Source organism: Trachurus trachurus (assembly GCF_905171665.1).
Source record: "Trachurus trachurus genome assembly, chromosome: 18".
Lineage (NCBI taxonomy): Eukaryota > Metazoa > Chordata > Actinopteri > Carangiformes > Carangidae > Trachurus > Trachurus trachurus.
In genome coordinates, this window is record NC_139909.1 from 6,630,564 (window position 1) to 6,655,579 (window position 25,016).

The window sequence follows — 25,016 nt, forward strand, 5'->3', positions numbered from 1 at the left end:
CATCACTCTGACATCACTCTGACATAGCTCTGACATCACTCTGACATCACTCTGACATCACTCTGACATCACTCTGACATAGCTCTGACATCACTCTGACATCACTCTGACATAGCTCTGACATCACTCTGACATCACTCTGACATCACTCTGACATCACTCTGACATCACTCTGACATCACTCTGACATAGCTCTGACATCACTCTGACATCACTCTGACATCACTCTGACATCACTCTGACATCACTCTGACATCACTCTGACATCACTCTGACATAGCTCTGACATAGCTCTGACATCACTCTGACGTCACTCTGACATCACTCTGACATCACTCTGACATCACTCTGACATAGCTCTGACATCACTCTGACATCACTCTGACATCACTCTGACATAGCTCTGACATAGCTCTGACATCACTCTGACGTCACTCTGACATCACTCTGACATCACTCTGACATCACTCTGACGTCACTCTGACATCACTCTGACATCACTCTGACATCACTCTGACATCACTCTGACATCACTCTGACATAGCTCTGACATCACTCTGACATCACTCTGACATCACTCTGACGTCACTCTGACATCACTCTGACATCACTCTGACATCACTCTGACATCACTCTGACATCACTCTGACATAGCTCTGACCTCACTCTGACATCACTCTGACATCACTCTGACATCACTCTGACATCACTCTGACATAGCTCTGACATCACTCTGACATCACTCTGACGTCACTCTGACATCACTCTGACATAGCTCTGACATCACTCTGACATCACTCTGACGTCACTCTGACATCACTCTGACATCACTCTGACATCACTCTGACATCACTCTGACATCACTCTGACATCACTCTGACATCACTCTGACATAGCTCTGACCTCACTCTGACATCACTCTGACATCACTCTGACATCACTCTGACATAGCTCTGACATCACTCTGACATCACTCTGACGTCACTCTGACATCACTCTGACATAGCTCTGACATCACTCTGACATCACTCTGACGTCACTCTGACATCACTCTGACATCACTCTGACATCACTCTGACATAGCTCTGACATCACTCTGACATCACTCTGACATAGCTCTGACATCACTCTGACATCACTCTGACGTCACTCTGACATCACTCTGACATAGCTCTGACATCACTCTGACATCACTCTGACGTCACTCTGACATCACTCTGACGTCACTCTGACATCACTCTGACATAGCTCTGACATCACTCTGACATCACTCTGACGTCACTCTGACATCACTCTGACGTCACTCTGACGTCACTCTGACGTCACTCTGACGTCACTCTGACGTCACTCTGACGTCACTCTGACATCACTCTGACATCACTCTGACCTCACTCTGACATCACTCTGACATCACTCTGACATAGCTCTGACATCACTCTGACATCACTCTGACGTCACTCTGACTTCACTCTGACATCACTCTGACATAGCTCTGACATCACTCTGACATCACTCTGACGTCACTCTGACATCACTCTGACGTCACTCTGACGTCACTCTGACTTCACTCTGACATCACTCTGACCTCACTCTGACATCACTCTGACATCACTCTGACATCACTCTGACATCACTCTGACGTCACTCTGACGTCACTCTGACATCACTCTGACGTCACTCTGACATCACTCTGACATCACTCTGACATCACTCTGACGTCACTCTGACGTCACTCTGACATCACTCTGACCTCACTCTGACATCACTCTGACATCACTCTGTCTGTCCAACGCTGTTTGTCAATCCTCTTCCTCCTCTCATCTCCTTTTCCTCTTCCTCTCATCTTCCTCCTCTCATCTCCTTTTCCTCTTCCTCTCATCTTCCTCCTCTCTTCTCCTTTTCCTCTTCCTCTCATCTTCCTCCTCTCCTCTCCTCTTCCTCCTTCCCTCCTCTTCCTCCTCCTCCTTCCCTCATCTTCCTCCTCTCCTCTCCTTTCCTCTCATCTCCATCTCCTGCTCTCCTCTTTCTCTTTCTCCTTCCCTCCTCTTCTCTCCTATTCCTCCCCCTCCTCTCCTATTTTTCCTTCTCTCCTTTTCTTCCTCCACTCTTTCTCCTTCCCTCATCTCCCTTCTCTCCTCTTCCTCCTTCTCTTTTCCTCTCATTTCCTCTTCCTCTCTTCTCCTCCTCTTCCTCCTCCTCTCTTCTCCTCCTCCTCCCATCTCCTCTTCCTCTTCCTCCCCCTCTTTCTCCTTCCCTCATCTTCCTCCTCTCTCCTCCCCTCCTCCTCTCATCTCCTCTCCTCTCCCCTCCCCTCCTTTCCTCTCCTCTTCCTCCTCCTCTTCTCTTTCTCCTTCCCTCATCTTCCTCCTCTCCTCTTCCTCCTCTTTCTCCTTCCCTCATCTTCCTTTCCTCCTCTCCTCTCCTCTTCCTCCTCTTTCTCCCATCTCCTCTCCTCTCCTCTCCTCTCCTCTCCTCTCCTCTCCTCTCCTCTCCTCTCCTCTCCTCTCCTCTTCCTCTCTGATGACATCACTGTGTCTGTCCGGTTGTTTGTGTATTTGTCGATGCCCCTCTTCTTGTTTCTGATTAGCTGCTGTCTGTCTGTCGACCAATCAGGGCCGTCTGATGATGTGGGTCGACCTGTTCCCCAAGTCGCTGGGACCTCCCGGACCGCCGTTCAACGTCACGCCGCGCAGAGCCAAGAAGTAGGAATTCCCTCCTCTTCCTCCTTTCCTCTCCTCTCCTCTTTCTCTTCTCCTCTTCCTTCTGCTCTCTTCCTTCTGTTCTCCTAATTAATCAATAGGTCTGCCAATCAGTCAGTCAGTGCAGTATCTTCCTCCTCTCCTCTTTCTCTTCCTCCTTCTCTTCCTCTTCCTTCTTTCATCTCCTCTTTCTCCTCCTCTCCTCTCCTCTTTCTCAGTCAGTCAGTGCATTAATCAGTAGGTCGGTTGGTGAACAAATGATCGATCAATAGAAATGTGAATCAGTGACTCCATCACTATATTATTGTGTCAATGACTTGGTTAGTTGGTCAATTGATCAATAAGTGTGTCAGTTAATGAATATGTCAATAATTCAATCAATTCAAGTGCTCCAGATCAATTAATCAATACAGTATACTCAGTTCATGAAGCTTTAATTAGCTCGGTTGATTAGTGAGTTCATTTTTCTCAATCACAGTCACAGTGAACAATGATCAGTTAATCAATAACGTCATCAATAGTTGAGGTAATCACACCTGTTGGTGTTCAGGTTTTTCCTGCGTTGCGTCATCTGGAACACGAGTGATGTCATCCTGGATGATGTCAGCCTCAGCGGGGAGAGGATGAGCGACATCTACGTCAAAGGGTAACGACCTCTCCGATCTCTCTCTGACCTCTGACCTCTCTGACTGAGTCACGTGACCTCACCTGGTCTCGTCCTCTCCTCTCCGTCCCTCTCAGGTGGCTCGACGGCCACGAGCACATCAAGCAGAAGACGGACGTCCACTACCGCTCGCTGGGCGGCGAAGGAAACTTCAACTTCCGCTTCCTGTTTCCCTTCCACTACCTCCCCGCAGAGCAGCTGTGTGTCGTCGACAGGAAGGTAGGAACGAATCTTCCTTTTCTTTACTGTCTATCATTCACCTTCATCTGTTTCTTACGTTTCTACGGTGGCCCCGAGGGCTCAAAATACCCTCAAGCTAAATTCAGACATTTAGGATGAAGTTTTCTCCCAGTGTTGAGTTTTGTTACTGTGGCATCTTTGCTAATGAGCTAGCCCGGCCCCCTTTTTTCCATTTTCCGATACCGAGTCACTGCAGTGTCAAATCTGTGGCGCTGCTCAGAAGACGTATTATAATTCAATCTTTTAAGGTAAGTTTTAATGATGCAAATGCAATTTAACAAAGGTGGAAAAAAGTGTTTTTATCTTCCATTTCTTTACTGTTTATCATTTACCTTCATCTGTTTCTTACCTACCTGCTGAAATGCTTTGTTCAGTCCATATGAACAACAATAGTTTTTCAGACAAAATGGACGTTTTTCTATGGTAGCCCTGAGGGCTCAACACACTGCAACCTAATGAAACACATTCAAAGACATAAAGACACTGGAGCAAAATTCAGACATTTAGGATGAAGTTTTCTCCCAGTGTTGAGTTTTGTTTCTGTGGCATCTTTGCTAACGAGCTAGCCCCGCCCCCTTTTTGCCATTTTCCGATAGCGATCACTACAATGTCAGATTTGCTTCTCAGAGGACGTATTATAATTCACTCTTTTAAGGTCTTGAAGTTTTAAGGATGCAAATGTAGTTTAACAAAGGTGGAAAAGGGTGTTCTTATCTTCCTTTTCTTTACCTTCATCTGTTTCTTACCTACCTGCTGAAATGGTTTGGTTTTTCCACGGTATCCCTGAGGGCTCAACACACTTCACCACAATAAAAAAACATTCAAAGACACAAACATGTAAAATTCTAACATTTAGGATGAAGTTTTCTCCCAGTATTGAGTTTTGTTTCTGTGGCACCCCGCCCCCTTTTTGCCATTTTCCGATACCGAGTCACTGCACCGCCAAATTTGCTCTGGAGCTGTGGCGCTGCTCAGAGGACGTATTATAGTTCATTATTTTAAGGTTTTGAAGTTTTAAGGATGCAAATGCAGTTTATCAAAGGAGGAAAAAGTGTTTAAATAACAAAAAGACACTTACACTCAATTCAAAACATGAGGTACTAAAGAAAATCCAAAAAACATCAACACAGGGGGAGTTCACAAATCAACACGGATGAAGTGGCGAAGACGGATGGCAGCTGAAGGTAAGTGGATAAAAAAACAAAACACAAGGGTTAATATACACATGTGAAACACAAACATGATGAAGAAAAAATTTCAAAATAAAAACAGGAAATCAGCCAAGTTCAAAAGTGCCTGTAAGAATATGACGTTGATGAAAGAATAGACACATCCAACATCTGTAAAAGGTCCACACACATGTTTTTAATTCAAAAGACCCCAAAAAAGACATTATATAATATAAATAAAAAATAATAATGTATCTGTGAGTACTAGTCTGCCCAATGGGAAACTTCATGGATCCAACAAGTTCTCAAAGGATCTCCTGACCTCCTCACAAAGGTTGCTTTTATTCTACGACATCATGTACAAACGTGTCATTTCCACCGTTCCCTATATATGTTTTATCCTCGTTCACTGGATCTTAAGTTTGCTTTACGGCCTGTGGTCGAGTTGACGTGACCCAACAACGGACTAATGAGCACAGTGATCTACCGTCCACTAACAGTGAGTCAGACGTCGTTGGATCTCGGAGACTCGACATGAAACTTCGAGTTGAAGAGCTAAAACAACATCGCACCAAACGCTGGAATAACAACACGGCTGTCATTTGCTTTTCTTGGCCCCCGGACGTCGAGACTCTTAGTCTTAGCCCCTGTTTCCCAGCCGACATGTTTTACGGCGGCGTTCGCTCTTGCTCGTAGCAGCATCCTCAATCAGCGCGCCGCTGAAAAGACAAGAGGGAGTTTTAAATAAAACAAGAACCTCTGCTGGGTGGAGAGCTTTGACTCCAAAACACAACCAGAGGCCAGAAGCTCAGTTTATGACGCCTGAAGCCTTAAGCCTGAACCCCGAAGCATCGGCGGCTGGTGATATAACCACTGAGTCATAGCGACGTGGTCAACAACTATCAGCTAAGTCACACTTCCTCACAAAAACATCAGTTTTTCTCAGTTCAACACGAGGAACTAATTTTAACGTTTAGTTTCACTAGTATTGATTCATCCAGCCAGTGTTTCTTGGATGAATCTGTTAATCTGTTTTCATGACTCAGCAATGTCTATGAGTCCAAAGCTCCAAATATATTCAGTTTAATCCTATAAATGAAAAAAAGAAAAGAAAAGCAACAAACCTTCTGATTTGAGAAGCTGCAAACAGACGATTTTTTTGTAGTTTTGCTTGAAACTAATTCGATAACAGATGAATCATACTTTAATTGTGTTTTTTAGGTAAATATTCACATATACAGTCAAATCTGTGTGCAGACAAGAAGATGATCTCTGGTTATCTATAAAGTTTTACTGTGCAGTTATGCTGTATCTTCCAGTTAAATCTCTATTCAATCAAGTCTTATAAAACTAAAGCGGCACATTTTTTGGCCACTTTTCAGCTTCTGTAAAACATGGATGACCTTTTTAGATTCATGTTTTGACCAAGCTTTTTAAATAGCCTTCTCCTCGCTCCGGCTAGCAACCAGCAGATTGTGGACTAAGTTGTTTTTTTTCATAACATTAGTATGATTTTGTGTCAAAAGGTGTTTATTGGTTTCATCAGTGTGTAATTTAGCGAAATATTATAACGTCACATTGAGAGGTGATTTGATTTGAGAGAGAAACATCGAGGGAGGAAATGAGGGAGAGGACTGAACAAGACTCTGAACTTAACAGTCTGGCAGCGGAGAGGAAGTTGATTGATGCTGTTCGATATTGCAGAGAGCGGTTACACACACACTAAAACACTAAAACACACACTCGCGTACAGCGTCCCACCCCTGCTCGTGAAGGCTGCGGAGTGATAACTTAATGTAGTTGGAACGAGTCTGTGGATAAGTGAGCCAAGCAGTGCGCACACACACACACACACACACACACACACACACATACACACAAAGGGTGTAGTGTGTTTACCCTCAGTGTTTGTGTGTGTTGTTATGACGTATGAGAGCATGATGTGGATTTAGACTCTGAGTCGGTGTGAAGTCATTACAAAGACGAGTCCATCTGTCACTTTAACACAGAGCAGGTATCTTATACATGTTTGTAAGAAGAAAACAAAGATGCTTGTATAATGAAAAACACAGTTTTACATGTCCAAGGTCAAATTACATCAGATTTCTAAACAAATTTAAAGTCAGTGATCAATTATATTGAAAGAAGAGATCTAGAAAACATATTAAAAACACGTAGAGTAAGACTTGCCTACAAATCTTTTTGTACGGTGGCCCGGAAAAAGTTCTGTCACTTAACATTCAAAACCAAAATACAGAAAACGTCAATTGATATAATATAATATAATATAATATAATATAATATAATATAATACCCACCGTAATCACTTTGCGATTTTCTGTGTGGAGTTTTGGGTCATGTATTATGAAGTTAAATTTGCATAAAGAAGCCTAGTTGTCCATTAATTAACACTGTAAACACAATATGCCTCTCAGGTACTGAACAAATGTAAATGTGCAATTATTCATGATTTCAATTTCAATTGACTGAAAGCCCTAAATATAAGATCATACATTCTGGATGATGTTCAGTTCAACATATCATATCATTGAAATACTGAATGTTTATACCCGTGAAAAATAAATAGGCCCAGTTTAATATATTTTCATTATATGGCAACCGACAAAACAACGACTTCCTGCTTAAAAAAAGGATTTTTTTTAACAGAAGATTTCCAGGTTGTGAGCGTGTGTTGTATTTTTATATGAAGTCCATGGAAAACAGTCGGACAACTTCCTCTTCACCTCTTCCAAAATAATAGCTACATTTTCAGGTTGTGAACTCCTAGAGAACAACGGAAACAACTGTTTACAAAAAAAGAAAAAGAAAAGAAAAGAAAAATCTGATTGGATTACTCTGTTTTTATGGTTTTAGTTTAATTAAGCTATAGCTAGCTAGCACAGCGTTAGCCATCTGGTTACTGTATTTGACTCCTTCTTTTTCTGAACGCCATTTTTCTCCATCTCTGTCACCATGGTTACACCCCGCCTTAGCTTATCTCTGGTGATGTAAACAAAAAAAAAACACTTTGCCGCCACTGCAGAGCAATATCTCAGCGGTTTAAATCTGGACTCGTCTGGCAAAGACTGGCGTGTTAGCGCTGGTTTGTTCTGTACGTATACCATCCCCAGCGTGCTGTTTTAACACAGAGACGAGCGACTGTGGAAAGAAAGAAAAACGACATCAAAGTTTTTGCCAGAAGCCTCCCCTCTCTTCACTTCGCCGTAAATCGATCATCGGGTGTCCTGCTTCAGAGAAACATCCACAGAGTGGAGCGCCGGGAGTTCAGCCCGCTAAATGGAAAATCTCCTCACCGAGTATTTTAGGGAAACATTACAGTATTGACATTTGCTGCGAATCACCGGGGGACCTATTTTATTTCAGGTGTGAAAAGCCATATTTTTTATCGACGCGGCGGCGGCGGGGGTGGCGGCCAAAGAGTGTCACACACACACACACACACACACAGATAAAAAGGAGGAGTGAGGGAATGGAAAGAGGGAGAGAGAGAGGGAAGAAGTGAGCAGAGCAGCAGCTGCTTGGTGAAGCCCATTAGCACAGAGGTGATACTGTCTGGCAGTTTAGTGTCAACTCACCAGAGGCGATAATAGGTAGAATACACACACACTCACACACAGACACACACCTGTACGGATGTGTGTGTTCATATCTACACACACACACACACACTCAGCCTCAGTGTGGAAGTGGTGATGTAGTGAGAGATGTGTCGAGCGAGTGCTGCTCCAAACTGAGAGGAACCTCCCGACATGTTTCCTCCCATCAGACGCACTTTGTCTAAATTTATATAAGGAGAGGGAAAAATGAACAACATTAACGACTGTGAGGGTTTTTTTTTCATGAAATAATGATTAAGAAAAGAGATTGACCCGTAGTTTTCCAGCTTCTCTCTGGAGCTCTGGTAGAAACACACATCAGTGTCGGCCAATCAGGAGGTTAGAGGCCTTGAATCCACCTGAATTCAGACATGGTGCGATGTGTCCAGTTTGTGAACTGTTGTCCCAGAAGGAGGAAAAAAAAAAAGTGATGACATGTGGGGAAGAAAAAGCCACTTCCTCAAAGTGTATTTTTTCTTAATGTCGGAGGAGCAGCTGAACTCTTCACCTGTGGATTCACCAACGACCCAGAGGTGTCGACATCACAAACTTTACAAACTCACGCCGAAGGCAACTGAAGGCCGCTCACTGATCACCAATTCTCTGATCAACAATATCAAAATCAAACAGCAAAACAGGGTCAGTTTTCACAAAATCAGAACCTCGAAGGCATTTTGTGAATATTTGTAATATACAACATTTCTAGGGGTATTAAGGGGTGCTAAATCCCTATATGAAGCCTATATCTTTTTGAGTAAACAGGGTACAAACATGAATTGAATGTGCTTTTGTAAATGTTTCTACCTGGGTAATCCAATGCCATATTCAGATTTGAGATGTAATGTGAAGAAACCCCTTAGATATTGCCAAAATAGTTGACGGGCACACTCCTCGCCTTTCGCATTTTCACAAAGTTCATCAGCATCCACACCAACTCAGTGAAATGTTAGTCTACGGAGCAAAACAGCTCAAATTGATTGGAAGCGGTGTATCTTTTGGCAACAAGATCAGAAAGAGAAACTACACCTCATACAAGAAATGAAAGTCAGCAGCAAAGTATGACTCATTATGTAAATGATGTAAATGATCTTATAGCTGCAGAAGGAAGATATCACATGACTTGCGCAACGCCTACAGTCCATGGCCATGTTGGATTTCTCAATTTTGAGGCATTTAGGGATAATTTTGAGCTTCATATACAGCAGATTTGGATTCAGCACCCCCCTGGAAATGTTGAATATTATAAATATTCACAAAATGTCCTCATCACTTTAAATAAGCACATTTTCAGAAATTCTGCCTAAACTACCTACCTAAACTTTGTTTTCTGAGAACTGAGGAGGGAGGAGAAGGTATGACCTCATGACACAAAAAGTGGTTGACATGTTCACGAGTGTCAGACAGATGATTATACCTTGTTGCTTTTGTTACATTGTGGCCTCCTGTTTGCAGCTCAGTGTTTGTTAAAGGGGAAGTATTTTAACATTTATGTGTAAACAGAAGCAGCGAAGCTCTCAACATTTTACTGTGTGGAAAACTAACGTCCTCCTGGTTTGGAAGTGGCCCCAGAATGCAGCCCTGAGGAACTCCGCCTCATTTTTCTCACTATATTTATTCCTTACTAAGTGAATTTTACCAAGAAATTTGATCTGGAGACAGAAAATTGACCGATAAGACTTTATTACTTTTGTGCAGCAAAACAAGAAGAACATCAGCATCTGTATCCTGAGTGATCCAGTGTCACAGTTACAAGAAAAAAGCTCAACTGAAACATGGAGCTGTCTGAATCCACCTGAGTTCAGCCATGGTGCATTTGTGTGTCTGCCTCTTCGTTGGTATGTTAACTGTTGCCTGACAGAGGAAAACACACTATCTGTGGTGAAAAAGACCCACTTCCTGAAAGGGAGGAGCTGTGAACAACAGTGACCTCGTTACCATACGAAACACAAATGGTTTACATGACAACGGGTCTCAGAATGGATGCCTTAAGACCACACAGTAAAAATAAAAACTGCACAAAAACACAATTTCACAACTACATTTGCACAATCCTAACAAGTGGAAGAGAATCGAACATGTAGTTGAGCTGAGGGAAGAGCTGTTGCGAATGTTGGTAATGAGATGTGAATGAAACTAGAGGACTGTGATGGGGGAAAACAGCCGAGATGGTGATGATGATAATGATGTGTTGGTGCTTTTTCAAATTGTGGCTTCCTGGTTGCAGCTCAGTGTTTGATTAAAGGGGAAGTATTTCAACATTTGTGGGGAACAGATGCAGCAAAGCTCTCAACATTTTATAGTCAGGAAAACTAATGTCCTCCTGGGAGGTTGTGGGGCTTTGGAGGTGGCCCCAGACAGGGACGTGCACATGACTATAGAGGGGCAGGGGCTCAACATCAGAAAAGGGCAGTGTACAATTTTTTCAGGCCTTAATATCAAAATAAATTAAAATAAATTACAGTTACTATTTAGTCGGTAGAGAAAGCCTGCACGCCTTCAGGACTGCAGTCAACATGCTTGACCAATTTCCCAACTTCCCGAAACAGAGTCATGACTTCTGAACTGGTGGCTAAGGCTAATATGGTATTGGGTGCACATTAACATGGCTTGCAGAAAAAAAAAGTAGGCTAAGCCTACAGGCTACACACACAATACCAAGAATGACTACTGTGACTGCTACTGTGCATATTTCAGAACAGCAGCAATATTTACAACAGCAAAGTCACAATACCAGTTACTCAATATCTGGAAACAAATTCAAATAGTCAGTGAAATCAAGCTGAGTGAGTGATTCCTCCTGTTGCTGCTGCTGTTCACTACATTCAGGTGATGTTAGACAGAGGACGGGGTGGGGCTTAACTCTTAACAAGCACTGAGCTAAACAAACACAAATGGGCGCTTTTCTTAAATATGACTCTTATTAAGCTCGTTGAATAAGTGGACGGCGACTTGTCAGAACCGACAAGGAAGTGATGTTGGTGGATTTATAACTCACGAGATTCGACACAAGTCGCTCCACTGTCACGTCATGTGCGGGTTATCGATGAGGCAGCAGCTTCTCTCTCTCTCTCTCTCTGGACGTGCATGTGAGGGAGCGCGCACCGCGGGGCAGCCCCGCCCCTCAGTGAGGGACAGAGCGGAGCAGCAGCGGACAACACACACACCAACGTACATACACAATACCGTGTGTATTACAAGGAAATGCGTACGGTAGATAACCGTGGCATTTTTACAGCGCGGTTGTTTACATCCTCATGCACAACAGGAATGCATTTATTGAAAAAAAAAAAAAACATAAAAAAGGGCACTTTTTAATACGAGGCAAAAAGGGCAGGGGCTCAAGCACCCTTTGGGCCCTATGTGTGCACGTGCCTGGCCCCAGAATGCAGCCCTGAGGATCTCCGCCTCATTTTTCTCAACATATTTTCTCCTTACTAAGTGAATTTGACCAAAAAATTTGATCTGGAGACAGAAGACTGATCAATGAGAGTTTATTAGCTTGTGCAGTAAAAACGGGCTGTACAAATAAAATTGCCTTGCCTTGCCTAAAGCAACAAAAGCAGCAGTGTCTGTGTCCTGAGTGATTCAGTTTCACAGAGTCACAAGGAGAAGATCAACACATGTAGCAAAGGCAGTGAAGCTCAACTGAAACATGCACAGTGCAGGGTGACCAGACACTGTGTGATCAGCACATTACACAGTTTTTACTTCTAATACAGAGTCTCTGTTCAGGCTGGAAGCTCATCCAAAGCCAAATTAAACATTTACAGACACAACAGTAATATTCTTTATAACAGGAAATGAGTGGCGGAGGGATAAGACCACGAGTTCCTGATGAGTTGATGTTGATGTGGAAGTGGTGGATCATTGGAGTCTGACAGAGTTTTCATAGACATCATCATATTCATCTTCGTCAAGGTGCACCTGTGAACAACAACACAACACAATGGAGCCGAGTGACTAAATAGACTCCCAGCTGAACCTGAAAGGGATAGTTCACTCAAAATTGAAATTTCACTCATTATCTACTCACCCTCATGTTGACTAAGGGCTGGGAGAAGTTTCAGAGTCTTCCGTGCCTTCTCTGAGTTACAGCGGGGCTCCATGCAGCACTGTACATCCATATGATGGTTGAGAACGGAGCTCACTTTTCTTCGTCCAAAAAGACACACCAAAAAACATCCAAATACCTCCATAGTGCTCGTATATAATGTCCCTCTTGTATTGAAGCCCCGACATGACCAGGAAGAGCTGGGAGCTTCTGCTACAAACAAGATTAAAACATATACTTATTTAATTTTTCAGAACAATTCCTCATGTTGGGGCTTCAATACAAGAGGGACATTACAGACGAGAACTATGGAGGTATTTGGATGTTTTTTGGTGTGTCTTTTTGGACGAAGAAATGTGAGCTCCGTTCTCAACCATCATATGGACATGCAGTGCTGCACGGAGCCCCGCTGTAACTCAGAGAAGACACGGAGGACTCTGAAACTTCTCCCAGCCCTTAGTCGACATGAGGGTGAGTAGATAATGAGTGAAATTTGAATTTTGAGTGAACTATCCCTTGAACGCACCATGGCTTCCTGTATGAACTGCTCTTTACCTGAGTGGCTGCTGCACCTGAACGCCTCCCTGCTGGGCTTCTCTCAGGTGCTCTCTGCTTCACTAGAAAATGGAGCAGAGTGTTTCAGGACACCAGTAAACACGTGTGTGTCAGTGAGGTTGAACTGGTGTGAGAGTGGAGCTTCTCACCTGCGGATCTAATGATGAGGACAATGATGACGGTGAGGAGGAGGACTTCAGCCGCATGCATCAGCAACATGACGAAGGTCAGAGCAGGATGAGGTGAAGCAGCTGTGGAGGAGATGAGAGCAGAGACCAGTTCTTCACATCAGAAAACCCAACAAACTGAACCAATCAAAGACGACGGAGCTGCTCATGAATTTAACATCAAACTCTGGTCCATCATCAGGAAACTGATCAGTCAGTGTCAGTGACAATGAAGTCTGTCAAAGTGAATGTGATAATTAGTGCAAATTCCTTTAAACACTGCCATTTAACTGATGCTCGATTAACCCTCTTCCTGTTATATTGACCTTTGACCTTTGGGCCATACCTCACCTGTCGACTGGGGGTCGAAGGTCTTCGTTGTTTTTTCTTTTCCGCCCTTACCTAGAAAAATTAATAACAAATTCCTGAGCAACAAAACGTCTTGTGTTCATCTACAAAGATCTGTAAGAGCTCATCTTGGTCTCACCTGAGGACTGAGGGATGAAGGTGAAGTTTCCATAACCTGACACAACACAAGTTAATGACCCAGGATCCTTTGACTTTCCCACAGGAATAGTCACTGAGTGTACGCAGTCAGACTGTGATGTTGTGACAAGTGTCACATCGAGCCACCTCACTTTGTGATAGCAGTCTCCGTTGTACAACACAGAGCAGGTTATCTTCAGCTCGTCACCGACCTTCTCCTCAGTCACTGTGAAGACGGAGACATCGAGAGACAAATGAGCTTCATTGCTCATAATTACTGTGGTGTAATAAACCGTTATGATGATGTAAATACTCACTGTTAACAACAAACAGAAAATGATCTGTTTTTTTCTTACAGCTGTAGTGACCAATGTCCTCGAATGATACCTGCTTTAGGACCAGAGAACAGTTCTCTGTAACACTCAGCCTGTTCTGGTAGTTTTCACAGTTTCTTCCCTCGACAAGCAGCTGCTCTGGTGATCTTGGGATGTAGACAGTCCATTTTTTAGGTCCACATCCACCCTGATCACCTGGCTTCTCGTCACAAGGGAAAGTGACATTGTCTCCCTCTCCGACCACAATGTTTTTTGGTGCAGATGCTGCTTTTCAGACAAACATGAAAAAACAGACAGAGGTCAAAGAAAAGACGTCGTTCCTCCGCCAGCACAGATTAATCATCCTCCAGAAGAACTAGTCCCAGTGGACTGGACTAGAGAAGAGATCACACCTGCCCTGCCTTCATCACACCCTCCTCCTCCTCACCTACAAAGATGTGAATGGTCTGACATCATCGTATCAACTGAGGGACCGCCCACTACACACAGTACCTCTGCCATAGTTTTATTGAAACTGAAAATATTTTACAGAATAATCAGTCAAAATATATATTTCTTTGTAATAGCTCTGTCTTTCACTCAACAGCTTGTAAACAACGTTCAAGTCCATTGAAACAGTATACCACTCTAGTACCCTTCAGGAAAAGTACCTTCGGTCAACCCACATTCTCCTATAACGCGTCTCAAACCTGGAACTTAATACTGGGTACAATACGCAAATTACCCTCATTTACATCGCTCTCCAAACATCTTAAAGCATGGCTATTGGAAAACCAGATCTGTGATCATAGCTTTTGTTGGGCACCGTTTACAAATTGTAGGTATCTTGAAATACCATTTAGCACTTTACTATGAGCATTCTGCAATGCGGTTTTAGCAATCCAGCCCTCATGTTGTCCCCTAACTCCATATTGTTCTCATTTTAATGGTAGAAAGGTATATTTCAACATTTTGGCAAAGTCGCCTATTGCCATAATACCTATTGTCTTAGGAGTAGGTTTTTTACCTTTACTTGTTGGTGCAAGCTGTTTTTAGATCAGTGGGGCAGTGACGCCAGCTTCTCAGCGCTTTGCATTCACCTCGAAAACAACTCATAATTATACGTAATTATTTCATAGCATGGTGAATGTGCAGCTCACAACTTCACAACTTCCACCATAGAGTTTTGGAGTTGTTGGATCGTGTATTTTAGCTCATGTCTCTGCTCCGCCACTCTAAAAACAGCTTTCACTGGCAATTTAAGGTAACGAACCTACCTATCGTATCCGACTATAGGGATTATGACAATGGCCGAGTTTGCCAAAATGTTGTAATCCCTTTAATGGTCTGTTGCAATATTGTCTGAATCTGTCCGTCTTCTTTTTCGCCAATTACTACCTGCCAATGGGACAAGAGATGGAAACCAGCCAGGTGGCTACAGTCTCACATATTTACATTGTTTACATGTTCATGAATATGTACTGTTCCATTTAAAAAATAAATAAATAAAAACATATTTCTGATGTCAAATGTTTCCTCACCTGGGACCTGAAGCAGCAGCATCACAGTCAAAGTCGTCTGAACCCACAGACCAGCCATGGTGTGAAAGTGTGTCTTTTCTGTTTGTCTGGTTTTTAACTGCTGCCTTATGGTCAAGAAAAGGCCACTTCCTCACAGGGGGGAGGGGTGAACAGTGACTGAAGCGAGCTGGAGCTTTATTGAAAATAAAGTTGCACAAAAACACAACTTCAAAATCATGTTTACATCGTCGCACATAATTATTATGCATTAATAATTATTATGCATGCATGCGTGCATAATAAGCAAGCAAATGTTTTCCTCAAATTAGCTCTTTGGAAATTGATGTGAATTTCATTTCAAATTGAAATGTATGACATATTGTTATTTGAAATAAAGCTTTGAAAAAAAAACATTGACATGAACCTATTCTGCATTGTGTGTGTTTTAAACACATGCATGAATAAAAAAACTAGAAACAGCATTTCCTAACGGAAAATGCGTGTGAATGCTGAAAGCCATTGCTGAACCATGCTGAATTAGCAGGATAAATTGAAAAAGACATGCAGAATGGCATACAAGAATCATGTCCAAAGAAGGAATTGAACCCACAACTTCATGAGTGGTAACCTGACACACTAACCATATGGCCACAGAGGACCTGAGTTACACTGACCTTTATCGGTTTGTGAACTGTTGCCTCAGAAGAAGGAAAAAAAAAAGTGATAACATGTGGGAAAGAAAAAGCCACTTCCTCAAAGTGCATTTCTCCTCATGATTTGATTTGATTTGATTTGGATCCCCATTAGCTGATGTAGTTTACATCAACTATTCTTCCTGGGGTCCGATCAGTGTAACAATAATAATAAGTAATAGGATAAAATTCAAAATACAATTCAGAAATACACAATCAAAACATAACAAGAGATTTAAATAGACAACATACAGTATGTAAAAGTAACAGCATATAGCCAATAATCTAAACATCTAATTAGATATAGAGACACATGTGATTTTGTGGGGAATCATCACATATACAGTGTCAAAACACACACTCAGATACAGCGACACACACAGGAAATAAATCATTTATGGGTACACTACAACCTTTTGTGAGCTGCCATTAGGTGTTTCTTCGCCTGTCACCATGTCGGAGGAGCAGCTGAATTCTTCACCTACGACCCAAAGGTGTCGATATCACGAACTTTACAAACTCACGCCAAAGGCAACTGAAGGCCGCTCACTGATCCCCAATTCTCTGATCATTAATATCAGAATCAAACAGCAAAACAAGCACATTCTGCTTCCTCCTTTGCTCCTTTGAACGGAGGAGGAAGGAGGAGGTGTGAGGTTGACATTTTGGCTTCCTGGTTGCAGCTCAGTGTTTGTTAACGGAATTAAAGGGGAAGTATTTTAACATTTGTGTGTAAACGGAATCAGCAAAACTCTCAACATTTTACTGTGTGGAAAACTAAAGTCCTCCTGGATGGTTGTGGGAGTTTGGAAGTGGCCCCAGAATGCAGCCCTGAGGAACTCCGCCTCATTTTCTTAGCTATATTTTCTCCTTACTAAGTGAATTTTACCAATAAATTTGATCTGGAGACAGAAGACTGATCAATGAGAGTTTATTAGCTTGTGCAGTAAAGCAACAAAAGCAGCAGTGTCTGAGTGATTCAGTTTCACAGAGTTACAAGAAGAAGATCAATATATGCAGCAAAGCATCAACACATTACACAGTTTTTACTTCTAATACAGAGTCTCTGTTCAGGCTGGAAGCTCATTCATTTCAGACATACACAACATTAATATTCTCTATAACAGGCAATGAGTAGAACTAGGTAAGGAGACAGAAAATTGATAGATAAGAATTTATTACTTTTGTGCAGCAAAACAATAAAAGCATCGGCATCTGTGTCCTGAGTGATACAGTGTCACCGTTACAAGAAGAAGATAAACATCTAAAGCAAAGACAGAATCTCTGTTCAGGCTGAAAAATAGATTTAAGTCTGGTGCTGACAACCATGTTGGATTTCTCAATTTTGAGGCATTTCGGGCCATTTTTGAGCTTCATATACAGCAGATTTGGATTCAGCACCCCCCTGGAAATGTTGAATATTATTAATATTCACAAAATGCCCTCATCACTTTAAATAAGCACATTTTCAGAAATTCTGCCTAAACTACCTTCTTTGTTTTCTGAGAATTGAGGAGGGAGGAGAAGGTATGACCTCATGACACAAAAACACAAGGGGTTGACAAGTTCACGAGTGTCAGACAGATGATGATATATTGTTGCTTTTATTACATTGTGGCCTCCTGGTTGCAGCTCAGTGTTTGTTTTTAGGATTAAAGGGGAAGTATTTTAACATTCATGTGTAAACAGAAGCAGCGAAGCTCTCAACATTTTACTGTGTGGAAAACTAACGTCCTCCTGGTTTGGAAGTGGCCCCAGAATGCAGCCCTGAGGAACTCCGCCTCATTTTTCTCACTATATTTATTCCTTACTTAGTGAATTTTACCAAGAAATTTGATTTGGAGACAGAAAATTGACCGATAAGACTTTATTACTTTTGTGCAGCAAAATAAGAAGAACATCAGCATCTGTATCCTGAGTGATCCAGTGTAACAGTTACAAGAAAAAAATCAGCAAAGGCAGTGAAGCTCAACTGAAACGACGTCTGAATCCACCTGAGTTCAACCATGGTGCATTTGTGTGTCTGCCTCTTCGTTGGTATGTTAACTGTTGCCTGACAGAGGAAAACACACTATCTGTGGTGAAAAAGACCCACTTCCTGAAAGGGAGGAGCTGTGAACAGTGACCTCGTTACCATACGAAACACAAATGGTTTACATGACAACGGGTCTCAGAATGGATGCCTTAAGACCACACAGTAAAAATAAAAACTGCACAAAAACACAATTTCACAACTACATTTGCACCATCCTAACAAGTGGAAGAGAATCGGACATGTAGTTGAGCTGAGGGAAGAGCTGTTGCGAATGTTGGTAATGAGATGTGAATGAAACTAAAGGACTGTCATGGGGGAAAACAGCCGAGATGGTGATGATGATAATGATGTGTTGGTGCTTTTTCAAATTGTGGCTTCCTGGTTGCAGCTCAGTGTTTAATTAAAGGGGAAGTATTTTAACATTTGTGGGGAACAGAAGCAGCAAAGCTCTCAACAATTTATAGTCAGGAAAACTAATGTCCTCCTGGGAGGTTGTGGGGCTTTGGAGGTGGCCCCAGAATGCAGCCCTGAGGAACTCCGCCTCATTTTCTCAACATATTTTCTCCTTACTAAGTGACTTTGACCAGAAATTTGATCTGGAGACAGAAGACTGATCAATGAGAGTTTATTAGCTTGTGCAGTAAAGCAACAAAAGCAGCAGTGTCTGTGTCCTGAGTGATTCAGTTTCACAGAGTTACAAGAAGAAGATCAACATATGCAGCAAAGACAGTGAAGCTCAACTGAAACATGCACAGTGCAGGGTGACCAGACACTGTGTGATCAACACATTGCACAGTTTTTACTTCTAATACAGAGTCTCTGTTCAGGCTGGAAGCTCATTCAAAGCTAAATTAAACATTTACAGACACAACATTAATATTCTCTATAACAGGCAATGATTGGAACTAGTCTGAGTGGCAGAGGGATACGACCACGACTTCTTGATGAGTTGATGTTGATGCGGAAGGGGTGGATCATTAAAGTCTGACAGAGTTTGCATAGACAGCTGAACCTTCATCTTCATATTCATTTTCTTCATGATGCACCTGTGAACAACAGCACAACACAGTAGAACTGAGTGACTAAACAGACACCCAGCTGAACCTGAAAGGGATAGTTCACTCAAAATTCAAATTTCACTCATTATCTACTCACCCTCATGTCGACTAAGGGCTGGGAGAAGTTTCAGAGTCCTCCGTGCCTTCTCTGAGTTACAGTGGGACTCGGCGCAGCACTGCATGTCCATATGACAGCAGCGAACGGAGCTCACTTTTCTTCATCCAAAAAGACACACCAAAAAAACATCCAAATACCTCCATAGTTCTCGTATGTAATGTCCCTCTTGTATTGAAGCCCCAACATGAGAAATTGTTCCAAAAAAAATTAAATAAGTCTATATTTTAAGCTTGTTTGTAGCGGAAGCTCCCAGTGTTGCTCTCTCGCGCGAGATTTGGACGGACCAGGAAGAGCTGGGAGCTTCTGCTACAAACAAGCTTAAAACATAGACTTATTTAATTTTTTTCGGAACAATTTCTCATGTTCGGGCTTCAATACAAGAGGGACATGGAGGTATTCGGATGTTTTTTGGTGTGTCTTTTTGGACGAAGAAAAGTGAGGCCCGTTCTCAACCGTCATATGGACATGCAGTGCTGCACGGAGCCCCCGCTGTAACTCAGAGAAGCCACGGAGGACTCTGAAACTTCTAGGGCTGTAATCAACCAAAGAAATTGTTGGTCGACTGAAACCCTGAAATTGCGACTAAAAATCGGGGGTCAAAAAACTAGTCCAAAAAAAAAAAAAAAAAAAAAACTGGTGGGGGGGATTTCTCCGTCGCCTGGAACACACTGACGAGGATATGATCAGAAACTCTTTCAACTTGTGTGGCCTGTCTGTGAAGACTGACGGGAGTGAAGCTGACCTCCTCCTCTGCTTCAGAGAGGGACAGCCTTGCAGCCTTGCAGCCTTGCACTGTCGGACAGCAGGTCTCTGCTCCGTGTCCTGGTCCCGGTCGGGACGGGAGATGGACTGCAGCACACGCTGTGAATATGCTATTGAGTTGAATGGGAGTGACGTGCTACAGCGCAACACGGCCCGGACGCACTGCCCGCAGAACCGAAGCGCAGCGCCCTGGAGCGGAGGCAGTTTCTGACCTGGCGCCCATGTTAACCTCTCTGACCGGCCGCACATCTCGGGTTGTGGGGCGCCGCTGCAGCGCTTCAGTTCGGTGTCTGTTCTATTTTTCACGGGAGCCGTGAGCGCCGTTGTCAAGCTGGATAGACCGAATCGTACCAGACAGGAAGTCGGGCACAGAAAAGGCGAGAGAATCCGGTCAATTTTCAAAATAAAATAATTAAATTCTGATTAATTAAGTTGTTGCTGTCCGTCTATAAATAGCCTATTTGTCAGTTGCATCTGCACACGAGACACACACACACATCCATACACAGAGCTAGAGACAGACCTGTGTGTGGAGTCGTATTTGACTGGCGCGCAGAGAGGAGGAGAAGCAGCTCCCTGTGCGTCCAGCCAAGCACCTGTGAGGACGCGCGCTGCGCTCCTGCGGGCTGTGCGTCAGGGCAGGTCCGACAACCCAGCAAGGAGAACAACCAGCGTTTCCGCTAGAAAAAAATGTCACCGGACAACGTGACCGGCAGGTTTTCAATTTACCAGACAAATGTTTGAAATTCCGGTCATTATTAATAAATAATAGCCAATTGCACAACTGAAAATATTGTAGCAACCCCGCAGTAATGTTGTTGTTATGGTGTTTAAGTTCCGTGATATCTGACTGACTGTGAATGTGTACGGTACGGGCCAGGCAGGTTGGATGAGAAGCTGAGGGGCCGGGGTGAATGTGAGGAAGACAGCTGTGTGTGTGTGTCTGTGTGTAGGTGAGTGAGGGAGGAGGAGCAGAGGAGGAAGTGAGAGCTGTCAGATAAGTTTGTGTTATGTTGTTGTAGTTACGTCGGGTCGGACGCTACAATATCAATAAGAACGTGTGCTTAACATCGACGTCGGACGCGAAATAGCCGCGGAGCGGAGCCAGTTTCCTTTCTGTCCCGTTCACCGACTGTGCCAGATGCGCCAGAGCTCGCGCTCTGCCGCGATTTGTGTTTATTCATCACAGAACGCGCGAGAGATTGATACACACATTCACACAGGCTACACACACATACGGGCTACACATGATACACAGACACACAGTTGAGGGGCCGAGGCGGCACGGAGAAATGCGCATCTGGTGGCGTGACCCCAGTGGGTGTTTAACCTGGTCAGTGGGTGCTCGTGCGGTTGACATGGGCTAATAATAATAAAAAGTCCGCTGCTTTGCAATAAAAACTCAAAAAAAAATCCCTTGACAAGTTCTCTTTTTTTCTTTTACTTTTTACGCATTTTCGCAGGTGTGAAATGTGCTGCAGCTGTTTTAAAATCTAATGTGTGCAGTGGCTCCGCACAGCTTGAAATGCGCATCAGTCTTGAGACTTTGCTCTCCGCCAGGCGACTTCACTGTGCTGTTTTGATGCGATTCTGCAGAGAGAAGCCTCTCTCCACTCAGGGTAGATGTCGCTGAAATCTCCGATTTCGTTTTTGTTTGTTTTTTTAAATAAAATTTAAATTGTGCTCGGACTCAGAGGGAATATTTTCACCGGACATTTTGACCGGCGGGGTTAGAAAATTCCGGACTTCGGCAGATTTTACCGGCCAAAGTCCGGTAATTACCGGACAACGGAAACCCTGAGAACAACACGTGAGGAAGATGAAGATGAGCTACTGAACAATGAGGAGGGATTTAGAAATAAAAGTCCCCCTCAGATAAAAGCCTGCCCCAATAAAGGCCGGGTCTCCTAGGCAATTTTGTAAATAAAGGCCCCGGTCCTCCTGATGAAATTAACACGCCAAACAATCAACCAATCAGAATTTTGGTCGAGCCAGAACGTATCGACCAATAAATCGACCAGTCGACTAGGAGTTTACAGCCCTAGAAACTTCTCCCAACCTTTAGTCCACCTGAGGGTGAGTAGATAATGAGTGAAATTTGAATTTTGAGTGAACGCACTACGGCTTCCTGTATGATCTGCTCTTTACCTTAGTGGCTGCTGCACCTGAACGACTCCCTGCTGGGCTTCTCTCAGCTGCTCTCTGCTTCACTGGAAAATATAGCAGAGTGTTTCAAGTCACCAGTAAACTCCCAGTTTGTGTCAGTGAGGTTGAACTGGTGTGGGAGTGGATCTTCTCACCTGCGGATCTGATGATGAGGACAATGATGCCGGTGAGGAGGAGGACTTCAGCCGCATGCATCAGCAACATGAAGGTCAGAGCAGGATGAGGTGAAGCAGCTGTGGAGGAGACAAGAGAAGAGACCAGTTCTTCACATCAGAAAAAACACATTTCTACAAAAACCCAACAAACTGAACCAATCAAGGACGACGGAGCTTCTGAGTTTAACATCAAACTCAGATCTTATTGTGACGATTTTTCATGAGGTGTTGGAGAGTTTCCAGACAAAATCAGTCACTGTTTTTAGTTAATGATCCACGTCTCCTCCTTTGTTTAACATTTCTTGAAATGATGTGGAGACAGACTGGTTACGTAAAGCTCAGTCTTCATGTGGACAAGGTTTGAGTTTGTTCTGAAGGAGAAATAATTGGTCAGTGTTGATGTTGAGGTTTTAAGGAGCTCACCTGTCGACTGGGGGCCGAAGGTCTTTGTTGTTTTCTCTTTTCCGTCCTCATCTGGACAAATGGATAACAGATTACTGAGCAACAAAACATCTCATGTTCATCATCTGCAAAGATGTGAAACAGCTCATCTTGATCTCACCTGAGGTCTGAGGGATGAAGGTGAAGTTTCCATGACCTGACACGCTACAAGTGAATGACTCAGGATATTTGGATTTTTCCACAGGAATAGTCACTGAGTGTACGCAGTCAGACTGTGATGTTGTGACAAGTGTCACATCGAGCCACTTAACTTTGTAATTGCAGCGTCGGTTGTACAACACAGAGCAGGTCAATATCAGCTCGTCACCGACCTTCTCCTCAGTCACTGTGAAGACGGAGACATCGAGAGACAAATGAGCTTCATTGCTCATAATTACTGTGGTGTAATAAACCGTCATGATTATGTAAATACTCACTGTTAACAACAGTTATAAAATGTTTTGTTTCCCCACAGTTGTATTGACCAGTCTCCTTGACCGATACCTGCTTTAGGACCAGAGAACAGTTCTCTGTAACACTCAGCCTGTTCTGGTAGTTTTCACTGTTCCTTCCCTTGACAAGCAGCTGCTCTGGTGATCTTGGGAAGAAGATAGTCCAGTTGTAAGTTCCACATCCACGCTGATCACCTGGCTTTTCGTTACAAGGGAAAGTGACATCTTCTCCCTCTCCGACCACAACGCTTTTTGGTGCAGATGCTGCTTTTCAGAGAAAAACAGAGACCAACATGAAAAAACAGACAGAAGTCAAAGAAAAGACGTCGTTCCTCCGCCAGCACAGATTAATCATCCTCCAGAAGAACTAGTCCCAGTGGACTGGACTAGAGAAGAGATCACACCTGCCCTGCCTTCATCACACCCTCCTCCTCCTCACCTGCTGACATCATCATATCAACTGAGGGACCGCCCACTACACTGAGTACCTCTGCCATAGTTTTATTGAAACTGAAAATATTTTACAGAATAATCAGTCAAAATATATACAGTATAATGTCTTTGTAATAGCTCTCACTCAACAGCTTGTAAACAACATTAAAGTCCATTGAAACAGTATAGTAGCCTTCAGGAAAAGTACCTTCAGTCAACCCACATTCTCCTATAACGCGTCTCAAACCTGGAACTTAATACTGGGTACAATACGCAAATTACCCTCATTTACATCGTTCTCCAAACATCTTAAAGCATGGCTATTGGAAAACCAGATCTGTGATCATAGCTTTTGTTGGGCACCGTTTACAAATTGTAGGTATCTTGAAATACCATTTAGCAATTTACTATGAGCATTCTGCAATGCGGTCTTAGCAATCCAGCCCTCATGTTGTCCCCTAACTCCATACTGTTCTCATTTTAATGGTTGAAAGGTATATTTCAACATTTTGGCAAAGTCGCATATTGCCATAATACCTATTGTCTTAGGAGTAGGCTTTTTACCTTTAATTGTTGGTGCCAGCTATTAGATCGATGGGGCAGAGACACCAGCTGCACAGCGCTTTGCATTCAAAACAAAGAACACGAAAACAACTCTGTCTCATAATTATACGTAATTATCTCATAGCGTGGTGAATGTGCAGGTCACAACTTGTCCACCAGAGCGTTTTTGGAGTTGTTGGATTGTGTATTTGAGCTCATGTCTCTGCCCCACCGTTCTAAAAACAGCTTTCACCGACAATGGTCGTGTTTGCCAAAATGTTGAAATCCCTTTAATGGTCTGTTGTAATATTGTCTGAATCTGTCCGTCTTCTTTTTCCCCAATTACTACCTGCCAATGGAACAAGAGATGGAAACTAGCCAGGTGGCTACCATCTCACATATTTACATTGTTTACATATTCATCAATATGTACTGTTCCATTTTTAAAAATAAATAAAACATTTCCGATGTCAGATGTTTCCTCACCTGGGACCTGAAGCAGCAGCATCACAGTCAAAGTCGTCTGAATCCACAGATCAGCCATGGTGTCTAAGTGTGTCCTTTCTGTTTGTCTGGTTTTTAACTGCTGCCTTATGATCAAGAAAAAGCCACTTCCTCACAGGGAGGAGGGGTGAACAGTGACTGAAGCGAGTCGGAGCGTGAAAACCACACATTGAAAA

The 25,016-nt window shown here is 43.1% G+C and overlaps 2 protein-coding genes across 2 annotated transcripts in view; one reads left to right on the forward strand and one right to left on the reverse strand.

Moving 5' to 3' along the window:
- The window catches only part of dysf (dysferlin, limb girdle muscular dystrophy 2B (autosomal recessive)), a 247,009-nt gene that overhangs the window by 99,215 nt on the left and 122,778 nt on the right, over window positions 1-25,016 (forward strand). Inside the window, exons 49-51 of the mRNA XM_083993329.1 lie at window positions 2,614-2,702; window positions 3,250-3,345; window positions 3,441-3,582. Of these exons, the coding sequence (XP_083849455.1) occupies window positions 2,614-2,702; window positions 3,250-3,345; window positions 3,441-3,582 (327 nt within the window). The remainder of the gene's footprint in view (window positions 1-2,613; window positions 2,703-3,249; window positions 3,346-3,440; window positions 3,583-25,016) is intronic.
- LOC311002126 (uncharacterized protein) lies at window positions 12,200-24,936 on the reverse strand. The gene is made up of 7 exons (XM_083993371.1): window positions 24,823-24,936; window positions 23,347-23,625; window positions 23,031-23,255; window positions 22,892-22,942; window positions 22,448-22,546; window positions 22,296-22,357; window positions 12,200-12,313 (listed from the first exon to the last, which is right to left on the reverse strand). The coding sequence occupies exons 1-7, from the start codon at window positions 24,878-24,880 to the stop codon at window positions 12,254-12,256; spliced, it is 834 nt and encodes a 277-aa protein (XP_083849497.1). The 5' UTR covers window positions 24,881-24,936; the 3' UTR covers window positions 12,200-12,253.